This window comes from Lithobates pipiens, unplaced genomic scaffold (assembly GCF_037356315.1).
Source record: "Lithobates pipiens isolate NorthernLeopardFrog02 unplaced genomic scaffold, aLitPip1_a1.2 Scaffold_25, whole genome shotgun sequence".
NCBI classification, from domain to species: Eukaryota; Metazoa; Chordata; class Amphibia; order Anura; family Ranidae; genus Lithobates; species Lithobates pipiens.
The window spans coordinates 9702535-9722566 of record NW_027507787.1 but is presented as its reverse complement, the minus strand read 5'-3'; the positions used below and the strand labels follow the sequence as shown (position 1 = coordinate 9722566).

The 20032-nt window shown below is 43.9% G+C and overlaps 1 protein-coding gene across 3 annotated transcripts in view; it reads left to right on the top strand.

Annotated features, from left to right (window-relative positions):
* The window catches only part of ADK (adenosine kinase), a 258251-nt gene that overhangs the window by 144396 nt on the left and 93823 nt on the right, over positions 1 to 20032 (top strand). For all 3 annotated transcript variants that reach the window (XM_077454045.1, XM_077454046.1, XM_077454044.1), the window contains exon 5: positions 17119 to 17291. In XM_077454045.1, the coding sequence (XP_077310171.1) occupies positions 17119 to 17291 (173 nt within the window). The remainder of the gene's footprint in view (positions 1 to 17118; positions 17292 to 20032) is intronic.

Sequence of the window (20032 nt, the reverse complement as noted above, 5' to 3'; positions counted from 1 at the left end):
TGTAATTGTCACTCAAAGTGCATCAGCGCTGAAAGCTGAAAATTGCTCTGGGACTGAGGGGGGTTTAAGTGCCCAGTAAGCAAGTGGTTAATGGTTATTTTGAATTTTTCATTTGCAAATCTCTCCAACAGTTGTCTCCTTGCTGATGGTCTTGTAGCCCATTCTAGCCTTGTGCAGGTGTAGTCTTGTTCCTGACGTCCTTTTGACAGCTCTTTGGTCTTTCCTATGATAGTGAGGTTTGAATGGAAGAAAGATTCTGTGCACATGTTTGTTTTATGCACATAATGAGTGGTCTTTAGGAGCACCTTCTTAAATTCCCAGGACTAATCTGTGTACAACATGAGCACATACTTTAGCCAGTCTATGGGAGGCAGAATTATTGTTGGTTGGTAGGGGGTCAAATACTTAACTCGCTGAACTGCAACTCAATTTATAACATTTGTATTGTGTGTTTTTCTGGATTTGATATTCTGTCTGTCATTTAAAATACACCCATGATAAAAAATTATAGACCCTACATTTGTAAGTGGGCATCCTTTCAAAATCTGCAGGGGATCAAATAATCTCCCCAATGTATTCGATGCCTTGCAAAAGTATTCACCCCCTTGTCATTTTTCATGTTTTGTTGCTTCATAACCTGGAATTAACATGGATTGTTTGAGGATTTGCACCATTTCATTTACAGAGCATACCCACAACTTAGATTTTTTTTTTATTGTGAAGCAACCAACAAATAAAACAAAATAACAAAAAAATCAATGTGCTTAACTATTAACCCTACCTAATGTCATTACTTTGTAGAGCCACCTTTTGCAGCTATCACAGCTCCCAAGTTGCTTTGGCTGAGTCTCTATGAGCTTGCTTCATCTTACCACTGGGATTTATGGCCATTCCTCCTTGCAAAACTGCTCCAGCTCCTTCAAGTTGGATGATTTGCGCTTGTGAACAGTAATCTTTAAGTGTGACCACAGATTTTCTATTGGATTGAGGTCTGGACTTTGACTAGGCCATTCCAACACATTTACATGTTTCCCCTTAAACCACTCAAGTGTTGCTTTAGCAGTGTGTTTGGGGTCATTGTCCTGCTGGAAGGTGAACCTCCGTCCTAGCTTCAAATCACACACAGAGTGGTACAGGTTTTGCTCAAGATTATCCCTGTATTTGGCACCATCCCTCTTTCCCTCAACTCTGACCAGTTTCCCAGTCCAACTGCTGAAAAACATCTCCACAGCATGGGGATGGTGTTCTTTGGGTGATGTGTTGGGTTTGTGCCAGACGTAGCATTTTCTTTGATGGCCAAAAAATTCAGTTTTTGTCTCTTCAGACCAGAGCACCTTCCTTATACAATTTGTGAGTCTCCCACATACATTTTCACAAACTCAAAAGGTGCCATTTTGTTTTTTCTTGTAAGTAATTATTGGCTTTCTTCTGGCCACTCTGCCATAAAGCCCAACGGCTTATTGTCATCCTATGTAGAAACTCCAGTCTCTGCTGTGGAACTCTGCAGCTCCTCCAGGTCCACATTAGGTCCTAAGGCAGTGATGGCGAACCTTGGCACCCCAGATGTTTTAGAACTACATTTCCCATGATGCTCATGCACTCTGCAGTGTAGTTGAGCATCATGGGAAATGTAGTTCCAAAACATCTGGGGTGCCAAGGTCTCTGTGCTGCCTCTCTGATTAATGCCCTCCTTGCCCAGTCCTTGAGTTTTGGTGTGCACCGTTTCTTGGCAGGTTTGCTGTTGTGCCATGTTCTTTCCATTTGATTATGATAGATTTGATGGTGCTCCTAGGGAATCATCAAAGGTTTGGATATTTTTTATAACCTAACCCTGACTTGTACTTCTCAACAACATTGTCCCTTACTTGTTTGGAGAGTTCCTTGGTCTTCATGGCAGTGTTTGGTTAGTGGTGCCTCTTACTTAGGTGTTGCAGCCTCTGGGGCCTTTCAAAAAGGTGTGTATATGTAGTGACAGATCATGTGACACTTAGATTGCACACAGGTGGACATGATTTCACTAATTGTGACTTCTGAAGGTAATCGGTTGCACCAGAGCTTTTTATGGATGTCATAACAAAGGGGGTGAATACATTCACACGTGCCAATTTATTTCTGAAAAAGTTTTATGTATATATTTTTCTAATTTTACTTCACCAGCTTTGACTATTGTGTTCTGATGCACAGTGATTGGCCTTGTCTGTAGCATGTGATTACCATGACCAATTAGAGATCAACAAACATATTACACAATGCAATAGCTATGAATGAAAGCCATATAAAAAAGGAGGGGTTAAGTGTGATGGTGGGACTTTATATGAAGCACAACACCAAAAGCAGATTAATCAATTGGTAGATATTATAAAATTATTTAATGGTGCACATGGATGCATGGATGAACATGCGTAACATGTAGCAAATAACATAACATAGTAATATAATACATAGAAATGCATGCACATATAAGTGTTGGAAATGCATACATATACATAAAAGTTCCTACATGGTAAATATTTTTAAATGTAGCCCAAACTTGCATATAAACATGATTGATTGCACATATTAATGAAAGCCATTCACTGTCATGTGATTGGTCACAGCATTCACATGGTTCAGCCTGGTACAATGTTCTTTCATCCAGTGTGTCCGGTGGACACAGCAGGTGACAGTTTGAGCCACAGCGTGGCCTGTGACTGGGAGGACGTCATATGACCCCAGGATGGAAAAGCGCTCAACCGTCTGTTTATAAGCTGGATGGGAAGCCGTTAAAGTGTACAGGCTCAGCGGCCACAGCTAGCCACTCACAGGTGGCAAAAACAGCGGCAAGAAAATTCGGAGATTTCTGCCTCAGCCATTCACACTGTGGCTGATCGCTTTTGCAAATGTAGCCTAAGACTGCAAACATGCCATCAACTGATCAATATTCCTTTTGGATTTTATCATTGCAGTAACTTACACATTGCCAATTCCTTTCGGTTAAGCTGTCTTGAGTGAGTTGGGAAATTGGTGATGGCCAATAAATTGTATGTATAGCCACTAAGTTGTCTGTACTGCTGGGTTGGAGAAAATATTTAGAAGCTACGATGCGGACCTGTTAAATAACATCATCGCCTTGTGGCTGAGATGTAGGTTACTGTTTAGAGACGTCCCTTTATCCACATATTTGCTGCACATCACCTTGCATTCCCTTTATATTGATGCTTTTGCTCCAGGAAATAGTCTGAATTCACAAAAACAGCTTAGATTGCTTCAAATCCCAAAGCAGGGCAAGACGAGTGCAGTTTTTTTCCACCTAGAAAAGTACATCTTGGTTACCTAGGAAACTGCTGTTTGGTTGGGAACCAATCATATATGTATTTTAGATCTAACTTCTTGCAACCTGTCTCACTTTGCATTTTTTATTTTTTTTTGGTAAGATTCTGACAATGACAGTTTTTTTTTATTATTTATTTTTTTTTTTTTCTGAGAAGTGAATGTGGAGCTATATGATCGAAATTTAGTATTTTCTTCAAAGCGTTTAACATAAAGGTTAAGCTTTTTGCTTAAATGTATTTTCTCCCTGTACTTCCATCATTTTCCTCCCATGGTCCAATAATATATTGTAGGTCAACTGACTTCTACCTAAATTGGTTCTAGCATATGATTATGGTAGTCATTGGCCTGTGTCAGTTGTGCATGTCTTCTATAAAAAGCAGTAAGTTTAGTTTGTATGTGATAGGTGGATGTTTTGTGTGTGCATATAATGTGAAAAATTAGAACGTGAGTACAGTGTATGTGAATTGTCGCTACACCCCTGTTAAAATGGCCAGGTTTCTGTGATTTATAAAAATGAGACAAAGGTAAATCATTTCAGAACTTTTTCCACCCTTAATTTGACCTATAAACTTTCAACTCGGTTGAACAGCAAACTGAAATCTTTCTGCTTCACTGTGGGTCAGTCTCGTTCTGTGTAACAAGCTGCATGCTTCCTTCGGCCCAAGCTCCAGGTAAAGACATGGGAAAGGGTGTTTTTTTTTTTTTTTTGCCTCCTAGGAATATCCTCTCACCTGGATAGCATTACTCCAGGTAGAGGGAGCATGGCGTCAGTCGGTGTGCTTCAACGCTCCCTCCGCCATTACGGCGGTTCCCTTCAGCAGCTCAGCCGGCCACCTCAGTCGTCCTCCTTACGCTCTGGTCAGGATCGGAACCTGCTCGTATGGAAAAACAATCTATTTTAAAATAGATGAGGGGAGGCGAGGTGAACGGAGGAAGGGGGTGGGACTTGGCAGTGTTGGCGTGCTTCAGCATTCGGGCTGTATAGCTATAAAATGCATTTTTTTTTTTTTCAGATGCATATAGCTAAAGGAGGAACACAGAGCAGACGGGTGGCATGTGAGCGTGGGTGACAGGCATTCCCAGGCACATTTTACTTAAGCATCAGGCTGAGCTTAAGAGCAGCAGCAGTTGGACTATTGCTCAGCAGCGTGTGGGTTTTTTGGTAGTACCTCAGCATTTGTGCTCAGCCCTATGACCAGAGGAGGTGGTACAAATGCCTCAAAAACCAAGGACTCAAAAGGGTCGCCCCAAGGACCCTCCCTCTGCAACACATCTCAATCTAAGGAGGCTGGTCAGAGTGAGACATCAGGGGCTGCTATTGCTTCCGACACTTCAGCCCCTGTCTGTATAACTGAGCAGGCTTTCTCCTCAGTTATGAGTGGTTTAGAGGAAAGATTGGTGGCAAATCTTTAGAGTGGAAGAAAATGCATTAGGTACCCTTCTGCCACCCAGGATCCTTAAACGGAGGAACTGTGGGAGGGGGAAGATGAATCCCTCTCAGGGGACCGTCAAGAGCCTGATGATTCCTCTTCTGAGGGATCAAGTGGGGAAGGGCTTTCTTCAGCTTTACATGCTGAGAAATTGCTGGTTCATTCACTTACTGAAATGGTCTGCTCCACATTTAAGCTACCCTTAACGGAGTCGATTTTAAGAGCCCACTTCCTTTTTGTGTTCACTAAAGCCTCCGCAAGCCTTGCGTGCCTTTCCCGTCCATTCATTACTAGAAAAGCTTATGTATTCTGAGTGGGATCACCCAGATAAGCATTTTTCCCTCCTAAAAAGTTTTCAACACTTTATCCTATGGAGAAAAAATTTCCAAAGATGTGGTGTATACCAGCAATTGATGCTGATATATCCTCAGTGAATAATAGTTTGACTTGTCCGGTTGACAATGTGCAAATGCTTAGGGATCCCACTGATAAAAAATTGCAATTCATGTTAAACATTTTCTCCTTGGCATGTTCAGTGGCTCAACCTGCAGTAGCAGCAATTGGGTTATGTCAGTCCTTGAGAGAACATTTGAAACGGTTACTCAAGGTGTTCCCTGAACTGCAGGCCCAGGAACTAGCTGAGCTGCCAGAGGCTTTTTGTTTTGCAATTGACGCAATCAGAGATTCTATTCAAACCTCTCGTCTTGCGCTTGGGTTGGTACATATGCGTAGAATCTTATGGTTGAAAAGTTGGTCAGGCGAATCGCCATGCAAAAAGTTCCTGGCTAGTTTTCCTTTCCGTGGTGAAAAGCTGTGTGGGGAGGATTTGGACAAATATATCCAAAAAATATCAAGCTAGTTCAGAAAGAGTAAACGGGCTCTTTCTCCAGTGCCAGGGGCATCAGCCTCCAGGCAGTCACGCAGGCCTCCATTGTTAGGTTCAAAAGATAAACCTCGGGGTCAACCCCAGGGACAAAGTCCTGGGGGAGAAAACTTGCAAGACAGAACGCTAAAGCCTCTTTATGAAGGTGCGCCCCTGCTCGCTCGAATGGGGTGAAGACTTGTGCAGTTCTCAAGGGTCTGGGAGGATGAATTTCGGGACAGATGGGTGGGCTCCACAATAGCTCTAGGTTACAAACTTGAGTTCCGAGAATTCCCATCTCATTTCCTTAGGTCATATGTCCCCAAAGATCCAGAGAGAGTCTTTCTAGTGTTAGACCGACTTTTGTCACAAGAAGTGATCATGATGTCCATCGTGGAAGAGCAGGGCTTGGGGGTTTTATTCAAACCTTTTCACGGTACCAAAATTAAATGGTGATGTCGGACCCATTCTAGATCTCAAAGATCTAAACCAGTTCCTGAAGTTTATCTTTTTGCATGGAATCAATCCAATCAGTAGTCCCCATCCTGCAAGGAGGAGAGCTGCTGGCATCAATCCACATCATAAAGGATGCATACCTGCATGTCCCTATTTTCCCCGCTCACCAGAAGTATCTGCATTTTCATGGTACAAAAACTTAATTTTCAGTTTGTTGCCTTGTCTTTTGGTCTAGCTATTGCACCTCGGGTGTTTACGAAACTTCTGGCCCTTCCATTGGCCAGATTAAGGACTCGAGGTATAACAATAATAGCATACCTGGATGACCTGTTCTTAAGACTGGTCGGTTATCTGCTTGGACCAAAGCATGGTTACCACAGTCAACTACTTGGAATACCTAGGTTGGGTCCTCAACCTAGAGAAATCTTCTTTAAAGCCAGTAAGAAGTTTAGTGTACCTGGGTCTGGTAATAGATACAGCCCAGAAGAAGGTTTTTTTACCCCATGCAAAGATCGGCACCATAAAGGAGCTGGTTCAGGTGGTCAGGGCAAAGAAGGGTCCTTCCATTTGCCTTTGTATGAGGTTCCATTTGAGACTGCTGCAAAACAGTATCCGATCGGCCTGGAACAAGAAGATTCAAGCATTAGATTTTCTAACACATTTGTCTCCAAAAGTTTGTCGCCAGAGCCTCAGTTGGTGGAGGATATCTGAGAATCTGCAGAAGGGGAAATCCTTGTTGCCTGGAAGGTGGTAACAGATGCCAGTCTTTCAGGTTGGGGGAGTAGTCCTGAAAGAAGCGTCTGTCCAAGGGAAACGGTCCGGAACCGAAAGGACCTTGCCCATCAACATTCTAGAGATTCGGGCAGCACGTCTAGCCCTAAGGGCCTGGACATTCAGGTTGCAGAATTCTCCTTTCAGGATTCAATCCAGCAATGCCACAGCAGTGGCTTATATTAATCGTCAAAAGGGCACCAGAAGTCAGGCAGGGAGAGGTAAACCATAACCTAACCTGGGCAGAAAAACATGCCATGCATATCGGCAATCTTCATTCTAGGGGTAGAGAACCGGCAGGCAGACTACTTAAGTCACCAGCAGTTGTTCCCGGGGGAATGGTCCCTTAACCCTGACATCTTCATGGCTATATGCCAAAGATGGGGGTTCTTGGATGTAGATCTGTATGTGTCCAGGTTCAACAACAAAGTCGACAACTTTGTGTCAAGAACAAAGGATCCACTCGCATGCGGAAAAGATGCATTGGTGACCCAGTGGGATCAGTTCTCACTGATTTATGAATTTCCTCTTATTCTGCTGCTACCTCGACAACTTTGCAAGATCAAGCGGGAAAGGAGGTCGGTAGTTCTTTTGGCCCAGAAGATCTTGGTATGTAGAAATAGTAGAGATGGTGATAGGGGCCCCCACGGCCCCTACCACTATGTCCAGACCTGCTATTGCAGGGACCAGTGTTCCATCATACTTTACAAACGCTAAATTTAACGGTTTGGCTATTAATACCCACATTCTAAAGAATCGTGGGCTTTCTGGCTCAGTGATCCCTACTATGATTGATGCAAGGGAGCCAGCTTCCAGAGTAATTTATTACAGAATCTGGAAGGCATATGTTTCCTGGTCTGAATCCAGGGGTTGGTATCCTAAGAAGTATGTCATAGGTAGACTTCTTGCCTTTCTGCAAATGGGACTAGAGATGAAACTGGCCTTGAGTACTATGAAGGGCCAGGTCTCAGCCTTATCGGTATTGTTTCAATGTCTGCTTGCTTTGCATTCTTTGGTCCGAAGCTTTATACAGGGGGTAATGTGGCTTAATCCACCGGTTAGAGCACCCCTGAACCCTTGGTACTTGAATTTAGTTCTGTTGGCATTACAGCCTTTTGAGCTGATATAACATATTCATTTGGTCCTTTTGACAAGGAAGCTAGTGTTTCTGGTAGCCATTTCTTCTGTAAGAAGGGTATCGGCATTGGTGACTCTTTCTTGTAAAGAGCCCTATTTAATCGTTCACAAGGATAAAATAGTATTGTGTCCTCATCCTAGCTTTCTGCAGGTGGTTTCAGGTTTTCACCTAAACCAGGGTATTGTTTTACCTTAATTTTTTCCACAACCCTGTTCTAAAAAAGAAAAGTCACTACATTCTTTGGGTTTAGTGGGAGCAGTCAAAATCTATTTATTTGAAGGTGACTGCTCAGATTCGGAAAACAGATGTTTTGTTCATGTTGCTTGAAGGTCCTAGGAAAGGACAGGCAGCATCGAAATCCACTATTGCCAAATGGATTTGGCAAGTAATTATTCAAGCTTCTGGCTTGAAGAGGAAGGTTCCACCCTTTCAAGTCAAAGCACACTCCAACAGGGAGGGCTGTTAGTGCTTCGTGGCCAGTGCATCACCAAGCCTCCATGGCTCAAATCTGCAAGGCCACAACCTGGTCTTCAGTCCATACATTAACCAGATTCAATCAGGTGAATGTAAGAAGGCATGAGGATATCGCCTTTGGGCTCAGTGTGCTGCTTGCAGCAGTATAGGTCCTCCGGTCTGATTGCACCCTACTTTTTTTGTGTCCCCTCCCCTCAGGTGGCATTGCTTTGGGACATCCCATACTGTTACTGTGGCTCTGTGTCCCGTGATGTACGATATTTATAACGGCTTACCTGTAAAATCCTTTAATTGGAGTACATCACCAGGCACGGAGGTCCCTCCCCTTTTTCTGTTTACGCGTGTATAGCTTTGCTACAAGGCTGAGGTACTCCCGGTAAGGGGAGTGGTTATATGGGGAATTTAACTTCCTGTTTAGGGTGTGCCAGTGTTATCTGAAGGTGCCCTATAACCCATACAGTTATTACTGTGGCTCTGTGTCCCGTGATGTTCTCAAAGCAAAGGATTTTTACAGGTAAGCTGTTATAAAAACCCTATTTTTCATCTTTTTTTTTTTTTTTTTTTTTTTTTAATACCTCAGTTGGTTCTTTGGTACCTTCCCTCTGAGTGGTCGTTTTTGACCTTCTTGTCTATTTTTCTGTTATATGGTTACTATTGGTAAAGGACCCCACTCTGACGGTGAGTCGTATTCAATGTCATCGTGGAATACAATTGTCCTGGTAAGGTGCCTGAACAACGTCGGCATCCTTTGTTACCACAGAAACTTTTAGGGAATGTCCGGTTCATTTTAACGGATATTTAAAGGTTCGTAAAAATAAATTAAAAAAACATGTCATACTGGCCTCCTCTGTGCAGTTGGTTTTGCACATTGTGGACTTGATCCTTCTCCTCCTGGGGTCCCTCAGGGGCGCTCCTGGCTCCTCCTCTTCTCGAGTGCCCTGTTGGGGAGCCACTGTCCCTCAGGGCAGTCATGCGTGCGCGCTCCCCTGTCCTCCTGCATCTATTGACACAGTAGGACTTGGCTCCAGCATCATTGGATTGACAGCAGCGGGACTAGCCGGTGCCATGTTGTGGTGATGTGAATTGCTGCACAGGGAGAGGCAGTGGAGACTTGAGACCAGTACAGCAGCGCATAGGGTTGTCTGATGTGTTTAGGAGGCATGTCCTCCTTTATAAAGTCACGCCCATACCTCCAGTCTATAGCTTTTTATTGGGAGTTGTCACCTCCCATCTATCTCAACTTTAAGGGGCTGTACCAGGAGAAGAAAACTCACATAAATAACAGTAAATGTGGCTAATAGCAACCTTGTCTTTACTGAATTACTTAAAGAAACTGCACACAGAAATATATAATTATAGTTCAGTAAGACCGCATATGTGTGCTGTTGACGTTAAGGGGTTAGTAAATAGCCAGGGCCAGGCTCACGTCCTCATATTATACCAATAATGGGTCATTTCCAGCCTTATAGGATTCTGCATAGTTCCTTTTTTATAGCTTATACAATTGTAATTATTATTTTAACTTTGACTTGGCAAAGAGACCTCTTAAAGCGGTAGTAAACCACTGGCGTTTTTTTTTTTTTTTTCTGACCTGAAAGGTAATGGCATAATATGCTAGCACATTATGTGAAACTTTGCTCCAAAACGAAGCCTTCCAGCGATGTGCTGTCACCACTGGAGACCGCTTCCACCTTCACCCAGTCTTCTTTCTGGGTCTGCGGACTCCGGTTATGTGATTGGCTGGAGCCGCAATGACGTCACTTCCGCGTATGCGCAGGGGAGCAGCCGTTTACAGTACAGGACTCTGAAGGAATGGCCCGGGTGGCCATTCTTTTAACGCACGTGCGACAATGACATTGTCAACAATATACAGTAAATGTCCCCTAAACGGTGCACGTATAGCAGATGTTTGCAGTACCTATAGGCTACTATAGCCTATAATAAGGTTTACCTATAGGTACAAGTAAGATGGGAGTTTACTCCCACTTTAATACATGCAGTTATTCGGTCTCCGAGGGCTAATATAGAAAAACAACAAAGACCAGTGTGGAACTCGTGAGGAATTTTGTCCTGTATTGTAGTTGTGTATTTGCTGCTTTGTTCCTTCTACTGTGATATTGCAACATTTCAAACGTTACATTAACTTGAACTTTTTTTATTTTAATGATCGATTGGGCCAACATGGTCCCATTTAAAATCCACAGAAGTACTTGGAAATGGGTATCCTTGTATCCTACTATTCATATTTAGCATGTGTGTTAAAAGGAATTTATATTAATGTAGGGCAATGACCTCCCTGTAACCCAGCATATTATACCGATTAGTAATGAAGATTTCGATCACTCATTTATATCTTGCACATAAACGATTACACGTGTGGCTGCATGGTAGCAAATTGATGCAGCTTTTTATTCTTACAAAAGATTGAGTGGACAAGTTCATAGGCTGTAATGAGAGGAGAGTCATTATAGTTTAAAGCAATCTTGTCAAACCCCCACTTTTCTGCTTTGCGATCCTTCCCTATTTGATTAGCAGTCAGTTGAGTCTCACGGCGATATTTAATTCCTGCCTCACGTTTTACATGCTAAGTATTTTCATTATTAAAAAAAAAAAAAAAAAAAAAAAATCAAATCTTCTACCTCTTCTCTGCCTAATGTTGGCTAATTTCTATTAAAGGTCGCAAGTCAGATACATAGGTGAACACTTCTGTAATTAATATTATAATACAGTATTTATATAGCACCCACAGTTTGCTTAGTGCTTTACAACATGGAGGCAGATAGTACAGTTACAATACAACTTGGCACAGGAGCAATTTGAGTGCCTTGCTCGTTGGAGCTTACAATCTTCAACAGAGGATCAAGCCAATAACTGTGGTGGATGACCTGATGAAGAAAATAAAAGTACAGTAGTTAGGTGGGGGCAGAATAGGCTTTTCTGAAGAGAAGGGTTTTTAGGGATCGCCTAAAAGTGGACAGAGTAGGAGATGATGGGTCTGATTGGGGTATAGATTTCCCTAAGATGGGAGGGGCTTGGTAGAAGTCCTGAAGGCGCATGGAAGGAGGTGACAATAGAGCTAGTGACCAGGAGGTCTTGGGAGGAATTAAGAGAGTTCATTAGTATTTTGAGACTAGGTTAACCACTTGCAGACCGGACCATTTTGCTGGTCAAAGACCAGACCACTTTTTGCGATTCGGCACTGCGTCGCTTTAACTGACAATTGCGCGGTCGTGCGACGTGGCTCCCAAACAAAATTGACGTCCTTTTTTTCCCACAAATAGAGCTTTCTTTTTTTTTTTTTTTTTTTATTATTTATTTTTTCTTATTAAGCATCCAACTAGCATATTTAAAATTTTTGTGAAAATACAACTTAAATTAAAACATAATGATAGTTCAAAAGGTGATTTTTGCCCAATGTAATACTATCAATCTTTTCAGAAAAGTGGGAAAGGGTAGAGTCACATACCTTATGTAGAATGCTTAGCTACATGTAAATAAATACTGTATCCTTGTGCCAACAAATGTGGAGAAGGTAAGTTTGTTGGCCAATACCAGAGCTTTCTTTTGGTGGTATTTGATCACCCCTGCGGTTTTTATTTTTTGCGCTATAAACAAAAATAGAGTGACAATTTTGAAAAAAACGCATTATTTTTTACTTTTTGTTATAATAAATATCCCCCAAAAATATATAAAAAAAACATTTTTTTCCCTCAGTTTAGGCCGATACGTATTCTTCTACATATTTTTGGTAAAAAAAAATCGCAATAAGCGATTATTGGTTTGCGCAAAAGTTATAGCGTTTACAAAATAGGGATAGTTTTATAGCATTTTTATTAATAATTTTTTATTTTTTTTTTTACTAGTAATGGCAGCGATCTGTGATTTTTATTGTGACTGCGACATTGTGGGGGACCCATCGGACATTTTTGACACATTTTTGGGACCATTGTCATTTATACAGTAATCACTGCTATATAAATGCAGTGATTCCTGTGTAAATGACACTGGCAGTGAAAGGGTTAACCAGTGGGTGGCAGTGTAGGGGTTAAGTGTTCCTAGGGGTGTGTTACTAACTGTGGGGGGGTTGGGCTTTCATTTAGTGTACACTGATCTCTGCTCCAATCACATGGAGCAGAGATCAGCGTCACTAGTTGCTAGGCAGAATGGAGAAATGTTGTTTATACAGCATTTCCTCCATTCGGCCGCTCCATGAGACGATCGCGGGGATGCCCGCGGTGATCGAGTCCGCGGGTTCCCGCGACCGGACTCACGGGGGTCCCGACCAGCGCGGGAGCGCGCCGCCGGCGGCGCGCTCCCGATGGCAGGGCGGCATCGAATATTGGACGTACCTGTACGCCAATATGCCTGCCCGTGCCATTCTGTCGACGTACATCGTCGTGCGCTGGTCGGGAAGTGGTTAATGATGTAGCTGGGGGCTGAGTTGGTGTTTTTAAGTTGTTAGTATTTTTAATTTAATTGGTTGGGATTGGCAGAGAGTGGGTAGCAGACGCAAAAAGGATTAAGGTGGATGAGTCTGGCAGCAGTATTCATGATGGACTGAAGTGAGTGTAGCCAATGTAAAGGTAAGCCGATGAGGAGGGAGTTGCAGTAGTCAAGGCGAGCGATGACCAGGGAGTGAATTAGAATCTTTGCGGTGTCATTGATTAAGAAGGGGCTCATTTTGGAGAATTTATGTAGGTTGAGACAGCAAGCTTTGGACATTGGCTGTGGGGCCAAAAGTAAAGTTTACTTTACAGGTACAATATTGGCAATTATGCTTGATATATTTAATACTGATTTTATAACAAAAAGCCTTACGCAAGTTTCTTGGTAAATTTAACCAATCCGCACACTATATCCCACCTCCCCATAGTGTTTAGCAGCAATAGGAGGACGGGAAAGAATAGGAGTGTCATTTACCACTGTGTATACACCCCCATGTGTGACTCCATAGTCATGTGGGTTGCACAGATGAGAAAAAGGACGCAATGAAGTGCTTAACCACTTGAGACCCGTGCTATAGCCAAATGACGGCTAAAGTGCGGACCTCCTTTGCCGGGACTATGTCTATTGACGTCGTCCCGTGCACAAGCGGCGTGCGCAGCGCGCTCTGTGATCGGCGAGTCTGAGACTTGCCTGATCACGGATCCGAGCAAGGGGTCGATCCCGACCCCTTACCACATGATCAGCTGTCAGTCAATGACAGCTGATCATGTTTTACAACGGAGCCGGTAATCGGCTATTATTCCTGTCAGCTGTCAGCGCGAGGAGAAAAAAAAAACCAATCACCGGCGGCCGTGATCGGGACATCAGTTCCGATCACGGCCAGCTTGCTAGTGCCCACCTGCCCCCCTCAGGAATAAATAAGTGCCCAGCAGTGCTACACATCAGTGCCACACATCAGTGCCCACAGTGCCACCCACAATCTGCCTCAACGGTGCTGCACCCCTGTGCCACATATCCGTGCCCATCAGTGTCATCTACCAGTGCCACCTATCAGAGCCCATCAGTCCCATCTATCAGTGGTACCTATCAGTGCCCCTTAGTGCCACCCATCCGTGCCCACCTTATCTGTGCCCATATTTGCCCATCGGTGCTGCCTTATCTGTGCCTATTGGTGCCGCCTTATCTGTGCCTATTGGTGCCACCTTATCTGTGCCTATCTGTGCGCCTCATCCGCGCACTTCAATGAAGGAGAAAAATGACCTGTTTGCAAAATTTTATAACAAACTATTAAACATGATTTTTTATTTTTTTATTTTGCATCTTTTTTTGTTTGTTTAGCAAAAAATAAAACTCCCAGCTGTAATTAAATACCACTAAAAGAAAGCTCTATTTGTGGGAAAAAAATGATAAAAATTTCATTTGGGTACAGTGTTGTATGACCGCACAATTGTCATTCAAAGTGCATCAGCGCTGAAAACTGAAAATTGGTCTGGGCAGGAGGGGGGTTTAAGTGCCCAGTAAGCAAGTGGTTAAAATGGAACTGAAATTAGCACATGCTCCGTAGACACCACCTTGTCTGCACAATCCAAGCCTGCGATGGGAGGGAAAGCTGAGGGCAGGATCAAATTGGTATATTTCTCTCTACACAAAACCATGCTTTAGTGCAGGGCTCGACAAAACCCGGGCGCCCGGTCGCATTTGCGACTAGAATTCCAGACCTGGCGCCTGGGGCAGCACAGCTGGGGGTATGCTGTCTCCGCGGCCCCCCCCCCCCCCCGGCGCGATCGCGTCGGGCCGCGCCGCCGCCGGCCGGTAATTTAGCCCCCGGCTTTGAGGCCTTCTACGATCCTATGGTTCCTTCTGTAATCTGGCGCCCTCTTGTGGTGGCCGTTGGAATTACAACCAGCAATGCTAATGGATGCAATGCTAATTTTCCCTGCCTGCCAGCCTATCTTCCTTCCCTTTACTCAGAACCCCTAAAAATTATATATATATTTTATTCTAACACCCTAGAGAATAAAATGGTGGTCGTTGCAATACTGTCTGTCACACCGTATTTGCACAGCGGACTTACAAGCGCACTTTTTTGGGGAAAATGTATTTAATAAAAAAAAAAAAATAAGACAACAGTAAAGTTATCCCAATTTTTTTTTATATTGTGAAAGATAATGTTGCGTAGAGTAAATCGATACCAAACATGTCATGCTTCAAAATTGCGCCCGCTCATCGAATGGCGACAATCTTTTACCCTTTAAAATCTCCATAGGCGACATTTAAAAAATTCTACAGGTTGCACTTTTTAAGTTACAGAGGAGGTCTCTGTATTTTTTTTTTTTATTTTAACTTTTATTTTTATTTTTTTCACTGTTCTTTAAAAAAAAAAAAAATGTGTCACTTTTGTTCCTATTACAAGGAATGTAAAAATCCCTTGTAATAGAAAAAAGCATGACAGGTCCTCTTGTATATGAGATCTGGGGTCAGAGAGACCTCACATCTCAATTTACACTAAAATGCAATTTAAAAAAAAAATTGTCATTTGAAAAAAATAAATAAAATGTCCCTCTAAGAGCTATGGGGGGCAATGACTTGGAGACAGGTGAGGGGCTTGGGGCTATCTTCCCCTCACTTGTCTCCATGTCAGGCCAGGGACAGGTCCGGATCGCCGTCACGGACCTGGCTCCTAACTTTTTTAGCTGGCTCCTAGATTCCAAGCAAATTTGTCAACCCCTGCTTTAGTGCCTTTGTTAGTGTGCACACTGTTATAGCATCTAAGAGTTTTTCATAGTCTGGATTTAATGCAGAGAATGCATTAGGTAAAACAAGGAAAAAACCCTCAGCCTTTAGAACAACTTCAAAATGGTAGTAAACTGCATCCAAAAAACAAATAAAAAATCTGGCCCCTGGGATTTTTCATAATGTGCCAGTATGCAACGCATAGAGAAAGCAGCGCTGGATCAAGATCCGGGACAGGTTAGTATTTAGGGGAGCTGTGGGGGAAGCTAATCACAAGTTTTTTTTTTTTTTACTTTAACCTCTTGGCGCCAGCCATATGCAAATGTGGCGCCTAGCAGCTGCATATTTGCATGCAATATTTAGCTCCCGGCACAGTTACCAGCAACTAACGGCTCCTGAACGCTGCTGCGATCGGGAGCTTTCCAATCGTGACAACCAATGTCATGATTATAAACCCCTTACAAGTCCAGGGGGTGCTGGCGCCAAGGGGTTAATGCAGAAAATTAAGTGAAAAAACCTGCCTTTACACACTCTTTAACCCCTTTGTGACTGAGCTATAGCTGAATGATGGCTAGAGTAAAGCCACACTTTGCCGGTAGAACGTTATGATGTCCTCCTGTTGTCGTGCTGCCTACTTGCCCGCAGCTGATCACAGCTGTAAACAGGAGGAGAGATGAAAATCGGCAAATCTACACAGGGGACATCTGCACTGATGATCAGGGCACTGAACATCGGTGTCCTGATTAGCAGTGCAGCCCCACCAGTGCTGCCAGTCAGTGCCTGCTGAAGGGGCTCAGGTAAGTATTAGGGCGGACTGCTGCACAAAGAAGGCTTTTTTTTTTACCTTTTATGCATAGAATGCATAAAAGTAAAAAAAAAAAACTTGTGCCTTTGCAACCACTTGAAGTTTTTCGAACTAGGTTGTTAAGCAAAATAAAAAACTATAACACGTTCCCTTTTACAGTGGTAAGGAAACATTTAAACACTTCCCAAACCCCTTCCTCTTATTCCTCCTAAGCAGAAGTATACCACACTCCTGTCCCAAAATGTTATACTTCGCTAGATTGAACAACTGATTCCCCATGCAATGTGGTACATCCTTTGCCAGCTTCTCGCGTGGTCTGAGCAAAGCTTAGCTTTTGTTATAAAGTTTTGTTAAGTATGTGCTTACAAAAACTCTGCACCAGTGCTGATGGCTATCTTTCCTTGTTCACGAATGCAACTTATGCTGGGCAAAGGTAAGTCACTAAAGCTTGATAAAAAGTTGTATGTATGTATAATTTTTTTTTTTTTTTTATGGTCCTCTGACTTTCCAATCAGCCTTTAAATGTTGGTTATTATAAACTGAAATTAAACAATGGCTTTTACTTTTTTTCTCCTGCTTAATGAACTTTTATCCTACCTTTGCTTCATGTGGAAGACAGTTTAATTATTTTTATACCTATTTGGTTACGTTTTAATATTCAATCTCTCAAAAATGTTCTTTATTTTTGCAGTGGATGATTCAGAAGCCGTATAAAGTGGCAACGTTTTTTGGATGCATTGGAACAGATAAGTTTGCCGAGATCTTAAAGAAGAAGGCTGAGGAGGCTCATGTTGATGCCCGTTACTATGAACAGAGCGAGCAGCCTACCGGAACATGTGCTGCTTGCATTACTGGTGACAACAGGTCAGCTACCTTGTACCCTGGGAAATGACCACTGATTGCAATAATTATGTCTAGAGAGCATAGGATGGAGACATGTTTTGCTTGGAGGGAAAGAAAAATTGGCAAAATGGTCAGTTCTTGGCTGCACAAAACTGCCTTCTTCCTTCCTCCTTCATTCTTCCCCCTTCCCGTCTTTCCTTCCTATCTTTCCCGTCTTTCCTTCCTATCTTTCCCGTCTTTCCTTCCTATCTTTCCCGTCTTTCCTTCCTATTTTATTTTTTAGTATGGTGTCATTACCTGTCCTTTACTCAAGCTTTGTATGCTTTGAATATTTGTATCAGAACGATTATAAAGTAGCTTCCTGTAAAATTAGTTCCAGAAATCGAGTTGGCTGCAGATCCCAGGCCCTGTTTTCCTTTTTGCAGCGCTCAGATTAAAATAGTTTTGGTTATAGAAGCTGGGTAGGGGTTGTTTAGCAAAGCAAGGGAGGGTATAGTGAAGACCTTGGGGCCTAATCACACAAGCCTACGCATGCTATGTGACCCACATTGTGGTGCACATGTGTAGGTGCAGTGAATTTTAGCGGTTTTACTTTTTTGACCTTTTATTGAAAGTGAAAAGATGTGCATTACACAATGTTAAAAATGCATGTTGCATTTTTATGCATATGTATGATGTAGGGATGCACCGAATGGGTTTTTTTGGTGCCGAAACCGATACCGAAAATGAAAAATACACTAGGCCGAAAACCGATACCGAAAATGACTGTTTTTAAAAAATATTTTTATACAGGAGGTGGTCAGAGACTGGGGACATGGTACAGGAGGTGGTCAGAGACTGGGGACATGGTACAGGAGGTGGTCAGAGACTGGGGACATGGTACAGGAGGTGGTCAGAGACTGGGGACATGGTACAGGACTTGGTCAGAGACTGGGGACGTGGTACAGGAGGTGGTCAGAGACTGGGGACGTGGTACAGGAGGTGGTCAGAGACTGGGGACGTGGTACAGGAGGTGGTCAGAGACTGGGGACGTGGTACAGGAGGTGGTCAGAGACTGGGGACGTGGTACAGGAGGTGGTCAGAGACTGGGGACGTGGTACAGGAGGTGGTCAGAGACTGGGGACGTGGTACAGGAGGTGGTCAGAGACTGGGGACGTGGTACAGGAGGTGGTCAGAGACTGGGGACGTGGTACAGGAGGTGGTCAGAGACTGGGGACGTGGTACAGGAGGTGGTCAGAGACTGGGGACGTGGTACAGGAGGTGGTCAGAGACTGGGGACGTGGTACAGGAGGTGGTCAGAGACTGGGGACGTGGTACAGGAGGTGGTCAGAGACTGGGGACGTGGTACAGGAGGTGGTCAGAGACTGGGGACGTGGTACAGGAGGTGGTCAGAGACTGGGGACGTGGTACAGGAGGTGGTCAGAGACTGGGGACGTGGTACAGGAGGCGGTCAGAGACTGGGGACGTGGTACAGGAGGCATCCCCCATTGCAGCCAGTGTGCCCCATTGTGCCCAATTGCAGCCAGTGTGCCCCATTGTGCCCAATTGCAGCCAGTGTGCCCCATTGTGCCCAATTGCAGCCAGTGTGCCCCATTGTGCCCAATTGCAGCCAGTGTGCCCAATTGCAGCCTGTGTGCCCCATTGTGCCCAATTGCAGCCTGTGTGCCCCATTGCGCCCAATTGCAGCCTGTGTGCCCCATTGCGCCCAATTGCAGCCTGTGTGCCCCATTGCAGCCAATTGCAGCCTGTGTGCCCCATTGCAGCCTGTGTGCCATTTTGCAGGGAAGAGAGCCGCCTCCGCCGCCTGTTTGATAACAGCGCCGGGAACATCACAGCTTTCATTTCAATTGCTGTGTGTTCCCGGCCGTGCGCCGTCACACGCAGCCCCTCCCCCTTGTCCGGGCACTTTGATAGACAGATCATCCGTCCAATCCTGCGGATGATCTGTCTATCTAAGTGCCCGGACAAGGGGGAGGGGCTGCGTGTGACGGCGCATGGCCGGGAACACACAGCAATTGAAATGAAAGCTGTGATGTTCCCGGCGCTGTTATCAAACAGGTGGCGGATGTGGCTCTCCTGCGCTATACACCCCCATGATGGGCGTCACCAGGGGCGGAGGACGGGGCCCCGCCCCCCACCCAGGCCACGCCCAATTTTCGGCTCCATTATCGGCCGTTTTTCTCTTTCGGCAAATTGCCGAAAGGGGCATTTTTGGCCGATATGTTTCGGCGGCCAAAATTTCAGTGCATCACTAGTATGATGTGAACAGGGTTAATAAAGAACATTTTCTTTTCTTTGCACCTTTTGCATTAAACATGCTTTGATTGCAAAGCTCCACTCACCTGTTGTGAACAAGCCCTAAGAGTTCTGATGCGGTTTGCTAGTCCACTGTGCATGCTGCTCTATGGGAACTTGTCATAGGAATCTGCAGACTTTGGATGGGTTATGTCAGGGGTCTTCAAACTATGGCCCTCCAGTTGTTCAGGAACTACAATTCCCAACATGCCTAGTCTTGTCTGTGAATGTCAGTTTTACAATGCCTCATGGGATGTGTAGTTCCGCAACAGCTGGAGGGACATACTTTGAGGATCCCTGGGTTATGTAGTAGTGCATGATTCAAGAGTAGCTGAACATGGTAACGAAAAAATGCAAGCAAAGTAGGTCAAATATTTATGTACTTAACTGTTTGCTTGGAGATGAGATTTAATTACGGAGTTAAACATTTCTGTTATACTTGTTTTCTATAGCTTTGAAGGATATAT